This window comes from Electrophorus electricus, unplaced genomic scaffold, assembly GCF_041902795.1.
Source record: "Electrophorus electricus isolate QZ-2024a unplaced genomic scaffold, ASM4190279v1 Scaffold27, whole genome shotgun sequence".
NCBI lineage: Eukaryota > Metazoa > Chordata > Actinopteri > Gymnotiformes > Gymnotidae > Electrophorus > Electrophorus electricus.
Genome location: NW_027658550.1, coordinates 1,819,320 through 1,837,278, shown reverse-complemented (window position 1 = coordinate 1,837,278; position 17,959 = coordinate 1,819,320). Strand labels below are relative to the sequence as shown.

At 39.2% G+C, this 17,959-nt stretch overlaps 1 protein-coding gene across 1 annotated transcript; it reads left to right on the top strand.

Annotated features, from left to right (window-relative positions):
- Window positions 1-590: 590 nt before the first annotated feature.
- Window positions 591-10,008, top strand: LOC145655517 (TOG array regulator of axonemal microtubules protein 1-like). The gene is made up of 12 exons (XM_081709046.1): window positions 591-1,560; window positions 4,167-4,267; window positions 4,727-4,794; window positions 5,181-5,346; window positions 5,442-5,654; window positions 7,113-7,230; window positions 7,449-7,554; window positions 7,856-8,091; window positions 8,474-8,632; window positions 8,959-9,085; window positions 9,556-9,668; window positions 9,861-10,008. The coding sequence occupies exons 1-12, from the start codon at window positions 650-652 to the stop codon at window positions 10,006-10,008; spliced, it is 2,466 nt and encodes an 821-aa protein (XP_081565172.1). The 5' UTR covers window positions 591-649.
- Window positions 10,009-17,959: the final 7,951 nt, after the last annotated feature.

The following is a 17,959-nucleotide window of genomic DNA, read 5'->3' as shown; positions in this document are numbered from 1 at the left end:
AGACATCCATTGGGATTTTATACCATGTAAATGTCCTTAAACAGAGATATGGACGCAGAATAACGTTATTGTGAACAGCTACACATAAGAAGAGTTGTTGTATCGTTATAGGCCATTTGAATGAACATAATTTATGGTCCAATACGGTCAAGCATATTTGGTCACAATTCCCATATTTTCACGCGCGAGGTCGAATCTTCGCGGTTACGAGAACTCGCGTCACCATGGAAGCAGTTGTTTTTTGACATAGTGTTTTTTTGATTCCAGACGATGAACTGTGATGAACGATGGTCTGAGAAGAAAATTCCGAGCAAGTCTATGTGTTTACATATACCCAACTTTCAAGATCGTACTGGAATTCAAAAGAGGAAAGTGCTTTTTATTCTTGTTGGAGAACACAGTCTTTGTAAATATCCTAATTGTCAACAATACTGGACAGTGTTGCTTGAACTGTAGCGTTACTGCGATTGCGATTGCTAACCTAGGTTAACTAGCTTAGCTAGTTAGCTAACGGATTCTTTCCAAGTTGAGCTCCTGACAAACTGACTTGGTGATATAGCACCTATCCAACACGCTGCTGAAGTGCGCTAGCTAGCCAACTGGCTATATTGCTTTTCCAAATCAGTGATTGGATCAATGAGTCTGATCAATGATGATTTATGCGCTAATATCGCCGGAGTTACACGAACAACTCCTTGATCACGAGAACTACCAGAGCCGAACAAATGGGGTAGAAGAGCTGAAGAACATTATTTCAGAGCTGGACTTGAAAACCGTTTCCTCTGACAGTATTGTGGAATTCATCAATTTTTTACGTAGACTTCTGGATGATACAAACTTCAAAGTCTTGTATGGCACTTTACAGGTTATCAGCCTCCTGGTTCAAAACCTGGACTACGCCGTGGACAGACATTATAAACAGATTGTATGTGTGGCCCTCAAAACTTTGGGGGACGCACGGACTGTTCCCCGGAATGAGTACATGAATATTTTTCGTCACCTCATGAGGATTGTAGGTCCACAGAAAGTTTTGGAACTTGTAATAGGACAGCTAAGGCACAAAAATTCCAGAGTCAGAGAAGATGTCATCAACATCATCACAGCTGCTATGCTCACACACCCCAGAAAAGACTTCAATATCCCTAATCTGTGTTCTGTAGTGGCTCCTTATCTTGCAGACAATAAAAAGAGGGTCCGACATGCTGCTCTGGAGCTCTTTGCTGTTTTTGACTGCTGTCTTGACACAGGAAAAAAACAGCTACTCATGAAGGCCATTGACAGGTTGGACTTCACTGGAGATGTGGAGGGACTTATGGCTGCAGTACAGGCACGAAGAGCCAGACATATTCTCCCCCGATTGTCTGCAGATGGTATGGTGGAATACGCACTGGTCATCCCCAAGCCTGGTCAACGGCGAATACCTCAGTTTGGCTCTGGAGCTGACCTGAACTGGGTTATTAATGGAGGGAAAGTTAACAGTGCACAGAGCCACCACACAGAACCAGATTCGGATCGACTGAGTGGCTACGGCAGCTTTGGTTCTCTTACAGATGGCCTCCAGTCACACAAGAGAGTAGTTAGCGCTAGGAAGGCGAAAAACAAGCTACCCTGGGAGAGGTCTTTCCTCCCATGTTTAGTAAACAAGCAGCCTTGCAGTGCATCAAATGCAAAGTTATCTGATAAGGTGGGTGATTACCTCATGAAGTTAATTTTACATGCACACACAGAATTACAAAAAAGGAAAAATAAGGTTAAAAATGAGAGAATGTACTATTTTGAATGCAGCTCCAAACTCAACAAGCTACTTTACCTTTTTTTTCCTTTATGTAGCTGTGAATCTTATTTATTTGTGTTAGGCTACAAGTTGTTTTCTATTCCATATTCCAATTTCCATCAACATTACTTCTTACATTACTGCCCTTCTGCAGACCTGAACTGTTTTGCCTAATGTGTAAGTTTTGAGTCACTTCATTTTTATAACATGACCCCCATTATTTTTCATGTTGAACTGTTTCAGTACTATTTTCATTGTAATTTAGTTGCATAAAATTGCACAATGTCCTGTACATTTTTGTTAAGAAAGCATTGTGTACTGAGCTACAACAGAACAGATGTCTATTTAAAAAAAGGAATATCATGGTTTGCTACATGCTTACTTATAAATGTTCAATAATAAGGGACTGTTTTTTGTTGTTGCTGCTTTAGTTTAGTGTGGAAGATCTCACTACCTCCTTGAGGCTGAATCAGAAAAACTGTGGCACAAACTCTGGTAAGTAAATGTCTCTTTGTTTTCTCTTTGTGTCCTCTATTTTAGATTTGTCCTATTTTCTTACTAGGTTTTCAACATACAACCTATAAATACATGTTGATTTGTATTCCCATGTCTCTTGTGTCTTTTACTGTTTCTGCCTTTACTCATGCTTTCATTTTCACACCTTAAATTAGCAGCTAATTATCTAGCTAATTAGTGTGTGTGTGTGTGTGTGTGCGTGCGCGTGCGTGCGTGTGTGTGTGTGTGTTAATTTATCTGGACATTTGTCCTTGAACATGCCACCCAGACTTGTAACATGTAGGTCAAGACATGAAATGAAAATGTTAACTCATTGTTAAGTTTTAAATGTGTATGAGTACATGGAATACATTGAAGTGGGTTTCTATCAGTATTCGGACTGCTGCTATTAATATGGGCGTTCTTCAGTACTTTTCAATATTCCTGTACTTTATGGAAAAAAAATTTGGCATCATGAAAAATATCCTAAAATCCACACCGAAGCATTAACACAATGTAGCAGTGTGTGGATTATGAAACATGGGAGTAGTATTTATTAGAAACACTAGAGGAAGTCTGAATTTGAGTGTATTTCATGCTCCAGTACTAATTTTAGCAGTGATATGTTTGTAGATGACTGAGTAGAGCACACTAGAGTGGGCACCATGACCACCCACATGCAGGGTGGGTTTACGGTGAAACACATTATTTGTTGGGCAGTTTTGTTTAGCCTAGGATGATAATGCTTCCTACCATTGATATAGAAGCTTAGTATAATACTGGCTATACATGTATATTGATTATAGTTGTCACTTTGTCATTATTTTAACCCGCCCCAACAAACAAACAAAACATTGTCATGTTGCTTTGCTGGCTTCTGATACCACATCTAGATGGCTGCAAACGCAATCATCTATATAACATGGCTTCTTTAATATGCTGGGTGAAACAAGGCCAGTGTTGAGCTCTGGTGTGCTGCAGCGGTCTGTGTGATGTAAGGAATTTGTGATTTTTACCAAGTCCTATTTTAGTTGGCATTGACATTATAAGACTGCAGGCAAGACTAGACTTGAATCTTTTATTGCAGTCTGTTGATAAAAGATCCCACCTGCACTGTTCAAATCCAAGAAGAGCCTACAGAGGTCTCCTGTAAACAATGTAACCATATGATTAAGTTTTCTTAAAATTATGTTAAAGTCTTTAGTTATAAAATCTAAATTGCTATTGCTCACTTTTTGTTTACCGCTTAGTTGTTTTTTGGTATGCATTTGTAGTCTGATGTGTGCCTATTAGTTACATATGCTGAGCTGATGCTTCAAATTGTCCTCAAGTTTCCTGTTTCTGTTTCATTCTCCAGATTCAGTAGAGCCTTTCCAGCCCGATGCTCCAGGATGGAAAAGAGAGACAGTGGGTAGACTTTGTCGAAGCGGTAGCCTTGGTGCGGACCCAGATATTTTAAAAGCAGCTAATCTCAGTGATTCTGACAGAGGTGACTTGTTGATGTTGATTTTACTTTATTTATATATACAAAATGTAGAAAATAGCACATTTGCATAATTTTTGCAATAGATTTGTTTTGTTGTAAAATATTGCTAAATAGAATAATTGGAATCAAGGCATCACTTGACCATAAACTTCACTCACTGAGTGTCAAATGAAAGGAGCTACTGAACATTATTTGCTGCCAAATGAATAGTCATGGAAGATTCTCTTGAGAATAGATGCTCTTTTCCATACAGGTTTGCCCAAAGCCAACCGCTTGCTGTCTGGTAACCCCAGTGTAGAGCGCACCTTTTCAGTTCCTTCCAATCCACCCCCCCCCCGGGTCTTTTCTGCTGCCCTCCTACCCTCTGGCCACTCTTCCGGGAGTGCAGCTGACTCCCACCCTGCCTCGTAGATGCCATGCAAACTCCTCACTGTCCATGTCCAATACATGGCCCAACAAGCGAGATACGATCCCTCGTCACAGGGACCCCAGCTCATGGGGGGATAAAACAGGTGAGGGCATAGCTACATTGCTTAGAAAATGTGTCTTTGTTCAGTGGGAAACTGCCAAAGCATTTTTGGCTCTTCAGTATTTAGCAGTGTCAGAATTAAAAATGAATCATACTGAAATATCAAATTGTATTGAAATGTAAGATTTCAGGATTCAATTTAAAAAAAAAAAGAAACTGAATCATTGTTGGGTCACACATTTACATGAGCTCTACTTAATCTGGAATGGATGTCTTGCTTTCAGTTATTCTTTGTTATATCTTTGTGATATCTAATCACATTTTGAGTAAGAACTTGATAGTTGGTAACAAGGATGCCAATTACAGGATGAAAATGTAAACTGTTTACTGTGATTGTAATGCAGCTGCCTTCACTTTTGACTGGTGTGTTTCTCCATATGTGAAGTACACAGAGGTTGATGTGGCTTTGCCTTAAACTGACACTTTTTTACCACCATGACAGGAGTTTTTGGCTTCACTGGTGCTCCCTGCTACCCTGGAGTGACTCTGTCCCCAGAACAGGAGGAGTTGGTAAGAAAACCCCCCAGGGAGCCACTGATTGGGGTGTATGGCCATGCTGTTTCAGCTGGCCATATGGATTCGGAAGAAAGCACTGAGCCAGAAAAAGCAGCGGTGAGACAATGTTTATTTTGTTTTATTGAACAATCTGCTAATATTTATTGATTCCCTTTACTTTAATCTTTCCTAACTTCAGCAGTGGTTTTTGAATGTGCTGTTGATATGGAATGACTTTGTTGCCAGTTTGACAGTAAAATTTTGATAAAATAACGATTTGATAAGATTTTAATGCAAATTGACTCCTACGTTGCATAATTTCAGTCCGGTCCTCCAGGTTCTGATTGACAGTCTTGAATAGAGATGCTATGTGGTTATTCATGTATGTGTATTTGTTGGAGAGGGTAAAGCCGTTTAGGTTTGCAAGGGTTAAGATGCATCAACATCGTCTGGAGCAGCAAGAAGTTCCGCCTATACAGGGGGAGTGGCAGAACATGCAACGATTGAAGCAGAACTTTAGACACATGGCATTTGACGTGGGCTCAGACGACACGGCATCTCTGAAAGGTAACGGTTGACCTCAATGAATGCTCCTCCTCGTGCTTACTGAGACTCATGGAAGCTCTGTAGTCACCATAGCCTGTTAATCTCCTTCCCATCAGATTTGCAGCGCAACGGTAGTGTTCTAGCATCCACGAAGGCTGAACTCCTGGATGATTTGCCCTCGAGCCCCAACAGCACACACGCACCCAGAAGCCTGGTCAAAAGTTTCATTCATCCCAGCCCTCCCACGGCTCCTTCCAGACGCATGCTGCCACGACGCCAACAAGCCCCCAGTCTGAACAGAGCATGTCCACCCCTTTCAAACTGCTCTGGTGAGTGTCACCTGTTATTCTGCGCTTCATGCATGGTCACTGCTCTTGAGTAAATAGATTTGCTCTAAACGCTGTATCACACAATTGTGTTTTAAAGGCCCTGCACAGTTGTTTGTTTAAAAATGCAAAAAACCAAAAAAAAAACCAACCATATATATTCCAAAGAATGTTAAATATTCCAGTCACCTTCCTACTATCATTTTTTTAAACCATAAAACGACATTAAAAAGAGTGTTGTCCTTTTACCATTCTGCTGTTTGGGCGTGGACCTCAGAGGATTCATTGACAGCCTCTGTGTGAAAAGCTATTAGGGATTTTGGTCAACAGCAGAATCCTTGCTGTGTTTAAATAGACTAATCAATTAGAGGACACCACAGTTCGTATTTTAAGAATACATTTATAGCAATATCATCTGTGCATTTATTACATATTGATCATGTTTACATTAAAGCTATTAAGGAACGTTAGCTAACTAGCGTATATTCGGCTGGTTAATCAGGTCTAGCTAACAGGCTTTGACTACGCACGGAGAGAGCTAAACATGGGACAGGCAGAGACTGGTGGCAATTTCAAATAGTGTTGGTGTATCATAACGTTATAAAAAATACATTTGTTGACCCAAATTGCACAAAATTAGCAAACGTTTGCATGTACTAACGTTTTGTTATATTTTCCATTACTTGCTACGGTATTGAATAAAGTGTCGAATGAAAACAATGGCTGTTAATTAATATCAAAGACTTACTAACTTATCAATATTACCTCCAGTAAGTGTGGGGAAAGGTGTTGTGTTTCAGTTATAGTCGGCAGGCAAATCTAGAGCTGTATTGAGCTCAGTTTGCAAATTATTTCACAGTAAAATGCTTGCTACAAACTCTTGTATTGGGTGTCACTTAGACCCCAGAAAGAAATTTGAGCAACCTTGATTTGGTCTTGTTTTCTGGAATAAAATGTAGAGTAACCCTTTTCCCGTTTGTATACAAAAACTGAGCATTTGTATGTACATGTCATCTCTGTTCCTTGAAAAGAGCTATGTGCAGTGATTGAAGTGTAGTAGGGTCAGTTGATTTCACAGTTCATGTATATGCAATATTACATAGCTTATGATTCCCTATAGTCAATTAGTGTTATCTGTGACATCAAAGATAACACCACATAAAGTGTAAGTCCTAAATAGAAGTTAGGCGGTATAGAAAAAATAAAACAATTAGAGGTTGTTTTATGCACTCTACAATGCCCAATAACTACTGAACTGAAGCAGAAGTATGAAGATAATCACATACTTCCAGCTAATACAACATTTTGAGTAAGGAGAAAAAATACTGTGCAAGGCCATTAAATGTAGTTGGCCATCTTGAATAATGTTATGTTTTGCAGTCAAGTTGATTTGAAACAAAGTTGAACTGGTAGCCCTAAAATAAGTAGTCAGTTTGTTTGTGGTGCGGTATTCCTCTTTAGATGAACTCACACCAGGAACCCCCAGGAAGAATCCCCATGAGCAGCTGGCTTTGCGGCCGTTCTCTAAACCGGACCTTGCTGTCACTCAGAGCTTCAGACTGCTTAGCTCTGATGACTGGTAAATCTCATACCTGTAAAATTATGACGCATTTGGCTAGGGTCAAGTAAAACAGTTTAGTAATTTATGATTTTCTGCATATATGATACATATGCTTAGAAATTAGTAAAGTGATTTTATCACTATCACTTTTTTCCTTTTGTCCCCTCTTTCATAATCTTTTTTCAGTTATGATAACCTACTTTTACAGTTTGTGTTTGTCCAATATTTTCATACAGGGAGAAGAAGATTGATGGCCTGATACTCATGCGTAGTTTAGCACGGTATCACTCTGATGTGCTTAGTAGTAGGCTTCATGATGTCTGCCTTGTTCTTAATCAAGAGGTAAGTGACTATATCTGCTCACTATTGCGTCTGACTCCTTGTAACTTCCTGTGAATCTGTCTGATTCCTAAAATTAACCTATAATACCATTAAATTTTTTGTCATACACCATCAGCCTATGTTATTGAGACATTGCTGCCAAAAACTACACAGATCTTTCAGTAAAGTTAGTATAATGCTTGAAATTATTATAAAAATAATTTTCATCTAAGGGCATTTTAGATGCCATATTTAACTGTAATAATGAGTGATGAAGCCATTTCTTGGCATAACACAAGCTGGAATGTCTTCCTTCCCCCAGGTTCAGAACCTACGCTCTGGAGTGTCACGCGTGGCGGTGGTGACCTTGGGAGAGTTGTACTCTGGCCTGCAGAAAAGTATGGACCAGGAGGTGGAAGCTACAGCCAAGGTCCTCCTCCACAAAGCAGGAGAGTCCAATGCTTTTATTAGGCAGGATGTGGACACAGCCCTGGACTGCATGGTGCAGAACTGCACCCCCACCCGAAGCATGAACGCTCTTCTCGCTGGAGGACTCGGGTCAGTTAACTTGCAGTTAGCTTTCAGCTATAGCTTTCATCTAGCTGCAGCAGTCAAGAGGCCAACAAATGAGAGCGCTTTGGCTGCTGTTTGCTATTATTTTCACTTATCCTTTGGTGTTTCGAAATGTTTTTTGGCATTGGACAGTATTTTTGTTGATTTATCCTCTTAAAGATTTTTTTTAAAGCCATCAAATAGAATAGGATAATTTGATTATGCCTTTAGTTCATAGATAAGTGTATTAAGTTACTTTAAAGATGAAAGAGTTAAACATTGCACTGTATACATTGACTAGATTACTACATATTTGTTATTATGTCATACTTTTTTGAGTGCCTTTAAATATTTCCTTCTCTTTTCTCGTTTGTGTTCTCCTCAAAAGTCATTTGAATGCTGCAGTAAGAAAGTGCACTTCTCAGCATTTGGCTACTTTGATAGAAAAGATTGGCGCTGACCGCTTATTGTCTGGGACAAAAGGTGTGACTAATCGAATTCTACCTGCAGTCTCCAAATTGGCGCAAGACTCTTCCCAAGAAACCAGGTTGGTACCAGGATCAGATGGAAAACTATCAAAGCTTTTCACATGCCCAGATAGTAATCTTTTGGTTTATTCTTTTAGTCTCCCAACTATGACACTCTGAAGTCAGCAAATGCAGCTAAATTGTAGAGTAATAGAAGTTTTTTAGACACAGAGTGTCTTGGCAACTGGAATTGTGTCCTGGTAAAATAAATATACTAATAAATATTGGACTCTGCTTAATTGTAGTAAATGTAGTAGACTGGTACAATTTGTTGGTGTGCTGTGAGTCACCCTTAAGTTCCTCCCTCATGGTTCTCTCATGGGAACGGGGCTGTTATTTGTCTCAGGTACTTTGGTCGCCGCATGCTACTGTTCCTTTCGTCTCATCACGACTTTGATAAGATGGTGGAAAAGTACATCCCTACCAAAGACCTGCCCACCATCAGGGCCACTGTCCTCACTCTGAAATCCAAGGTGACAATTCAGCACATATATTTGTATATATGATTAGGATTTTTAATTCCATTCAGCCACTATGCTGTAAGCTTACTGACTAAACAAAGCTTATTCACTAAACTTATTCACAGTATTAGTGAAACCCACCTCAGAGCTGACAAGGTAGACAAATGTTTTAAACAAATACTAAAGTACAGAGCAGTGCAAGGCACCACACATTGTACACAGCAGTATGTATATACAGCAAATATATTAAGCCAAAATCATATATTAAAGATGTCAGTGTACAAAAAGATGAGGCAATACAGTTGTCTCCTAGTAAATAGTTTGTGATCTCCCATTATAATAGTTCAAATATTGTATTTACAGTAAGGTATAGATATTGCACAGTGCAGTCCCAGACCCAGTAGTTAGAAACAAAGTATGAAAGAACATTTGGTCTTCATTATCTGGAGAGTCATCACCCAGTGATGCTGATGTGGATTTAGGTCCCGGGTGAGAAGCCTCAGGATACCCCTTCAGCTCGAGGCAGGCGCTATATCCCTTGCAGTGGAATGAGGTATGCCTCCTCTATAAACCGTCAACCTCAGATTGTCAGCAGGTGAATTTTTAAACAATCAAAGCAAAAAACATGAGTTCCTATTGAAACTGCTTTAATCTTTCTACTTTTTGATGGTGATTATGTTGTTGTTATTGTTGTTGTTGTTGTTTTAAATTTATTGTAACCGCATTAAATTTCTTTTTATTACAATAAACCAATCCTTACATTTTCTCTCTTGTTGTGTGTGTTCAGCAAAGATGCCAGCAAAGCACAGGTCCACAGCATTGCAGACAAGACCAAGTACATCAAACAGCTTAAATACACAGACAGGACAAGGTCCAGGTGTGGGATCCTCCCAACTGTACGTGGCGGGCCAAACCACATGACTCGCGGGAGATGAGCGTTCTGTGACACTTATTGCCAAGGTGCTATTTAAACAGACTGTGAGCACACAAGGGGTCACTGACTTATGGCATGAAGCTGAACTCAGAATCAGAACAGAATGACCTCAGCAGCACTCTAGGAAGCCAATCTGATATATTCAACACTTGCTGTCTGCAGAGATGCTGAGAAGTGCTTTGCCAATTCTGTTTGATGTGTTATGAGTTATGCTTAGAGTTATGATGCCCACAAGCTGCTGTCATTTGAGGTGCATTAGTGCTGGAGGACAGGTGGAGTTTAGCAAGTAAATATGGTTGTAGCCATATTATCAACAAGGATAATGGAGTTGAGCCTGTGCAGACTTTGCTAAGATGTTGTGTATACATTTGGCTGTCAGCTGGGCCATGCACTGAACTGACCAAGTATTTTTTCTTTAACTGGAATAAAAAAATGTAAATGTTTTCAAGAATAACACGCTTCATGTGATGTTTTATGGTTTATTGTTTAAAAAATTAATGATATAGAAGTCTATTTTGGTCATGACATCAGTATGGTAAAAAATTAAATACTGGAATTAATTAAAAAAATTAAATACATGGAACAGGATAATCACAACATGATTATACAACAAATTTAATTTATATATCCAAAATGTATTAATTTTATGAGATACAATCTAGTAGTTCCTTTCTGTGATATGAAAAATATTTTGTAAAAGGGTGCTATCTGTTGTAGTTACTGATTCTTATTTTCACTTCTTATATATATATTCCTGTTAGATCATATAGAAAATTGGTCATTGTTAGTATGGCATACTCCCTTGTGTAACCCTTTTCTTTGACACGCCACCCAGCACAATATCCTTAGATTCAGCCTTAACCTTTAGGTCCTTATATGTATTGACACCCACAGTATAAGCTGTGCAATGACTGATAAATTATTTTGCTTTATACACACTACTCCAGTGTGACATTTATTTCTGTGTTCCTTTCAATAAAAAATAATCACATCATTGTGGTACAAAATTTCTTCAACAAAATTCCCTTGCTAAACAAGAGAATTCATTCTAAAAATGTGGATGATGGCAGCTGTCCCTAAACATTGTCAATTCACATCAGAGTGTAACTGGCAAACTGTCAAGACTACTGCAGCTACACATTCTTCTGTTTGAAAATGTGTGAAGATGATCACTGTAGATCATTGAGGCACCTCTATCACTGCAGATCAAACTGCCACTGATTTTACCCCTGATTTCCACTACCTGAATGCACAGACTTTCATTCTTAAAAGGAATGAACTGAAACAAAATGCTATTTGAAAAGAATTATTGCTCATACTCTGGGGAGCTCAGATTAGATTTTAGGACATTCTCATTTACAAACAGTCTTATCTATTTTTCTATTTTTATTTTTCACTATCTCAGGAAATTGCCTATGTTTATAAATGCTTACAGCTGATATCTGTCATGAACTGAAACAAAAAAGGGGTCAATCTGACATTTTAGAACTTGAAAGTTGTACAATGGATAAGATAATGTTGTCTTGACATCATGCTCAGAACAAAGAAACAGTAACCTCCCCAAGAAGCAAGAAACCTCCAGCATACACTTCCAAAAGGGCTCAGTAACTGGCAAAAGTGGCACAGTGACTTCTGTTGAGCTGTAACTCACAACCGCAAGGGCCTCTGTGAATTATGACTGCAATCTGAAGCATTAGTGCCTTTAATCTCATGAAAAAGCCTTAGCAGCACGCAGCCCATTGGCTGAAATAAGATAACCCAGCGCAACCTGGTTTTATGTGATAAAGGAGCCCTGACAAACAGAAACACAAGGTGTTACCTTTTTGGGCACATGTATGAAAAGCATGTGCAACGCACAATTATAAGTCAAGTTGAATCCCTGTGTAAAAGGACTGGGAAAAGTGAAATATATACTGGAGAGTGTGATGAATAATTAGGATCTTCTGAGTCTACCATATGGCACTTCTATTAACACTTATAATCATATCCATATTCTGCTATACAGTATCCATACGATGAGGGGTGGTGCCTGTGGTAGATTATGTTATATAGTTGTGCCTATAGTATTTGATTTGCTCCCCTGATAAGCCTTGTAATCCTGGAAATCCCTGCATTGTCATTTTAGTCACTCACTGGGAAGAGGCTGAGTTTTGTTAGAAGTTACAAGAGGTGGGTGTGGATTGTTTTACTTAGCCTTTATTGTTCTGCCAGTTCTGCCAGAGATTAAATCAAACAATATCACATGTGATATTGCTTTTATACAACAGTTCCACAAGTGCCATTTATTAGTTAACACTAATAATCTACAATATGTTATGATTTGTTTGTTTATTTACTAATTTATTTGGTTCTGTCAACACAAATAGCTCCGCAAATGGACTGGTACTGAACTGTCACCAAACAACACAAACATTTTCCCATAGGTTGCTACTTTGTGGAGGTTTATGTTACCACAGGCCGGCTACTTTTATAATGTACATTTATCTGCATGTTCCCATTTATTGTGCAAACAGAAAAATATGAGTCTTTTGACAAATCATTTGATGACGTGACTCTGATGAGATAACAGCAAATGTTACAATCTAAGATAGATAACAATTGTAATTAAGGGTTAATAAAATGCACTTGTAAAGCAGAGTACCATTATACTCTATATCAGCACTCATGAAATCTCTATCGTCTAATCAAAGAACTAACTGTTCTATAATAAACAATATCATTGGATTTTAATGTTGAGCTGAGTTTTGGTCTGTCTTGTTCTTGTTACATTTACTTAATTTTCACAATAATACACACAACCATTTACATGGAACTCCAATTTCATTGTGCCAACCCTTCCATTTTTGCACAATAAAAGATGTCTAAAAATGACCGCAACACACATTCCAAAGTCATAAAAAATATGTGATTGCGCTGGAAGTGACAGAGTGTACCTGGAGTCTCATTCAACCTCTTTCTTGATATTCTGCTGGAGATGCTTCCGAATTGACCTGTAAGAGGATAGAAACTGTCTGGGGGTTTATGAAACAGCCAGTGATAGAATGCATGTGTACATGTGTTTTGTATGAGAGAGAGATCGCAAGAGAGAGATGTAGAGAGATCTGGCTGCTTGCCCAGATTTTGGATATATAGCCTTAATGTTTAGCAGACACATTTAGGCCAAGATTTGCCACAACATGACAACAAATATGCCATGACAAGATTGGTTCATTTAGGCCAAGGCTAAATCTGATCCTGGCATTTCATCAGCATTTCTCCTGTGATATTTTATAGTGACACTTAATAAGGCTTGTAGAAATACAACCACCCAGAACCTTCAACTTCCCAAGAATCATTTTATATAATGTGAATGGTTAGTGGCTTTCATGGCTATGCAGAGACAATGGAAAGACCGTAGGTCCACCAAAAGCTTTAATCAGCTACTTTGGGTGGACCCACTTGCACATGAAAGCAGTAATTTAAATATTCAATCCATTAACTGCTTTATAGTTATGCAATTGTCTCCCCTCTATGATCACCACATCTGTCAGAGCATTTTCCCCTAGTCCTGTCTGAAGCAGAGCAGAGCCCTGATCGATGCTATTGTTTTTTGGGCAGGCTTTAGCAAGTGATTGCTGTCTCTTTACACGCTTCTCAGAAAAGACACGTTCTTTGTCTTGTGTTACTCAAAGGTGGTTCTGTGTGCTAAAACAACATCTTGACCTTTCAGCGATGCTGCCACACTGAAAAACAGAAGGCCAAGAAAAAAACAGCTTCTATTCTTAGACTCTCTGGCACTCTAAGTGCTTGCTGATACCTTGCTGACTGCAGTATTTCCTACACCTTTCCAACTGAGAGGCTCCTGAACTTGCAGCACCTCTGTCAATTAATCAATTGCATAACAAGAGTTCATCCACTCTATAATTGAGGGAGATACCCCCTCTAATCATTAACGCTCATCATTACAAAGACCATTATTGTAAGCTGATGAAAAATTACTATTGGTCCTGATCAAACAAGGTTTCATAGACTTTAATGAGCACAGCAGACGCAAGGCTACACTGGGGGTCTGCAGCCTTTTGTAGTGCTTTTATTTTTAGGACTCATGTAAGGTGGTGCATGACCACCATGTGCATTGTAAGCTGTTGCCTTGGAAACAGGAGAAGCCATAGCACTGGCTGTGCAATGTTGCATCATTCATTGTTATAGCTTTCAAGAAAGCCCAGGTTGAGGAAATCATACATTCAAGCTTTAATGCATGCTTTCATACTAGTGCATAGTCCCAAAAAGCATTTGGAAATGGATGACAAACAGTGGCCACTGCATCCTCCTTAAGCCCAGAAAGCAAGAAGAAATTCTGAATATTGCAGCTAAGAAACCAATTTGTCAGTAGATCCAAATTTGGAAGACATTTCATGCCATGTCTGGTGTTCTTTGCAGTGATGACCAGTCTTACCTAAGCATTTCATTATTCACTGCTGATTTCCAGATATTTGTCACCTGGGATGCCCTACAGTGCTCCTTGCAGTCATAAGCACAGTTGCCCAATGAAATTCATTCAAACCAAGCTTCATTCAGCTAACTGACCTCTGGAAAGAAAAGGTGATCACAGCAGAGTACAGCTAGAACAGAGATAACCATTCTCAGGTCAGTTCAACTTCACAATCTCTTACCCTTTTTTGTACCAGGCCACATTTAAAGTGAATAAAAGTAAGAGGTAACTTGGCATCATTTGGTAGCAAGATTTGTTAACCACTAGACTGATTAAACTGTGCTTTATGTGCAATTATTTCTGAGGATACAAAGCACTCAAATAATCAGAATTTTTTGATGTTCATATTGTCTTCTATATTAAAGCAATTAAAATGTTGGTGGACTGATTCCATTTTCCAGCACAGTAATTTAGCCTTTATGTACTTATTCATGTGGAGCCAGACTATGATAAATCTCTCTCTCACACACTCACTCACTCACACACTCACTCACTCACTCACACACACACACACACACACACACACACACACACACACACACACACACACACACACACACACACACACACCCCACATAGCAAGTCATATGATACAGGACAAAAAAAGGTGCAGTAATTTTCTAATATGCAGTGTGAAGCACACTCTACGTTACCATGAACATCACAATTCCCCCTACAATTTTTTGCAATTTAAAAAAATATGCTGGGTGAAGTGATGTGTAACTCTGGACACGATTCAAAGTAAACAATGCTTCGTCATGCTTCTCCACACCAGCCACTCCCCCACAGCAAGGGATGTTGGTGGCAGGGGACAAAAAAACCAGAGTGGTTTAACTAAATCCTTCTAATTGAACAGAATATACCACAGCAAAATTCGATGAAAGATGCAGTTCTTTTATTACAGCTCTTTTACACATGTCCATATTGAGAAACATGTCATTTTAAGTCTGCTGGCCTTAATATTTTATACATGGATGCAGCAGCTGGGAAGAGAATGTTTTTGTCAGTTGCTCTTCAGTTGTCCAGAGAGTACAGACAGCACATACCCTGGAACAAATGCAATTTCCCTCTTCATTAAAATGATTGTTTTTTTTTATTATTATTATGCCAGAAATGGTTTCCAGCAACATGCTTTCCTTTCTCAAAACTGTGTTTGGACCACTCAAGGACCTATATTCACCCATTCCTCAGGCTATTTAAGTCTTTTTTTTTTCATAATCTTAATGCATATTCCATATGCAGGTTGTCAAGGTTCAGATGGCTTCCTGGACAGCAAAATGAAGGTTAAATGCACATTTATAATCAGTATGGAATAATGCATTCCATTTTGTGATTAGCGATAGACGTGGTTATTTTTACTCCATCCAGATTAATGAGGTCCATATTCTTATTGGTCCAGTTTCCCTAGAATGTTTGCATTTCTCCAGATTATTTGTCTTTGTATTGCTAATCCTAGCAAGCATTGTTATTATTACAAACTCAGCCTGTATTTAATCATTTTTTATTCATTTAGTCTTTTAATCATCTTTTCTTATACAGACACATACATAATAAGAGATATGCAAAATGTATGATGTATAGTCCATGTATCATATCCAAGAGCCTTTTATCCCTTTTAATGCCTTTTAAAAATCTTTTTTCCAGTGGCATATCAGAGTGTGATTCCTGCTATGCCAAAAGTATTATTACATATTTTTTCCTTTGGCTAGTTTCTGTTCCCATCTCTCCAGACTGCAAGCGTCCTGTGCTGTCCCATTTCTCTTTCACATTCTCTCTCTCTCTCCTGCCCTCTCTCTCACTCCAATAATAGCATACTTCCTGTGGCTCCTGTAGTTCCATTACTAACTGTAACGCTCTCTGAGATCCTAATCATGCTGTATCAAGTGTAGGTAGACACGAAAGCAAAGGGACCCAGTAAATTTTCATATGGTAGTTTACACCAAGATTTGTTTGGAGATCTGTTTTCTGTTGTGATATGTGGAACTGATATTAGCTTTTGATGAATTGCTATAAAGAAATATTATGAACCCATAGAGGGGTGTCATCATTTTTATTTGAAATATGAATGGATGCTGAGGAACACAAAGGTGGGAATACATGTGTAGGTTAAGTCAGGTTACAGTGTGATAAATCACTCCCACCGTCATTTAAACATGCTTTTCTAACCATAGTTTACTATACCATGTAATGGACACCTGAGTCTTAAGGTGGACCCCTAAAGCTACCAGTAAAATGACACTCATGAGTTAGGTGATGTTTCAGCAAGGTCCCTCGCTGTCTCTTGCAGACTCCTCTGCGGTGACTCTGCGGCGGCGCACTGGCTCAGATGAAACCACGTTTCCCCTTTACCCTTCAGGCGTACGGCGTGGCTGGTTCTTTCTGTCACCTGGAATGGACCTGTCCACCTCGGCTCACTCCATTTTCTCTTGATGACTCTCAGCAGCACCCAGTCCCTAACGGGTATCGTCTGGGTTTGTCTGCTCCCTGTCCGGTCCCCCTCCTGCGTGGAGAAAGCTGAAACGATACTTTGCAATTCATTAAAGTATGATGTGTGTGTGAGATGTCTTTGTTTTCTCATTTATTGTTAAGGGTCCCTGGGGTCCTGGAAGTCCTCGACCTGTCTGCAATTCAAAAGGGGTAAAACCAGTTGTTGCATTTACTGAACATCTCATTTGCATTAATGCCAAAGGGAAGGCGTCAACCAAATTTAATTTTGTCTGTGCACAGATTTTGGCCACGTACGTGTACCCCTGTGCTGAGTCCACCATGTCTGTGTAGTCAATTACTATCTCTTCCCCTGGTGTTAATGACAACGGATACTTACCGGGTGCCACCTTAATTGCAGGTTTGGGATTGTACTGTTGACATACTCTACATGTCCCCTGCACTTTTGAGGAGAGACCACAGGTTCTCAATGGGACTAAGATCTGGGGAGTTTCCTGGCCATGGACCAAAAATGTCAATGTTTTGTTCACCGAGCCACTTGGTTATCATCATTTTGGCCTTGTGACATGGTGCTCTGGAAAAAGCAACCCACTAGCAAGTCTGGGTTTGACATCCTAAGACGGCGGCTTCGTAGCTAGCAAGCTATAGCGCCAACTAGCTACTGAAACTCTGCATTTCCATACAATTATGTCGCTATTAACAAGATAGCGAAGATTAATTAGCTACTTTGTTTCATTCTTTGGAAAGGTGCCATTTATAGTGATATAGATGGCTACTTATGTGGTGTTGCTTAAACGTACAGGTTTGATGGTATAGATTGACTTTTGCTAGCCAATATAGAGCTAACTAGCGAGCTAATAGAAATAGCTAGCTAGCAGAAAACGTTCGCCATTAGCGATCACAAAACCAGGTACAACTAGGAAACTCATTGCGCTCCATTGGTTGCCCGAACAGTTACATTTCTAACAGTGATTTAATATCGGTACTTACTTAATACTTTTGTTGTTTTTATTAATTTAACTGGTGGAGTTTCTGT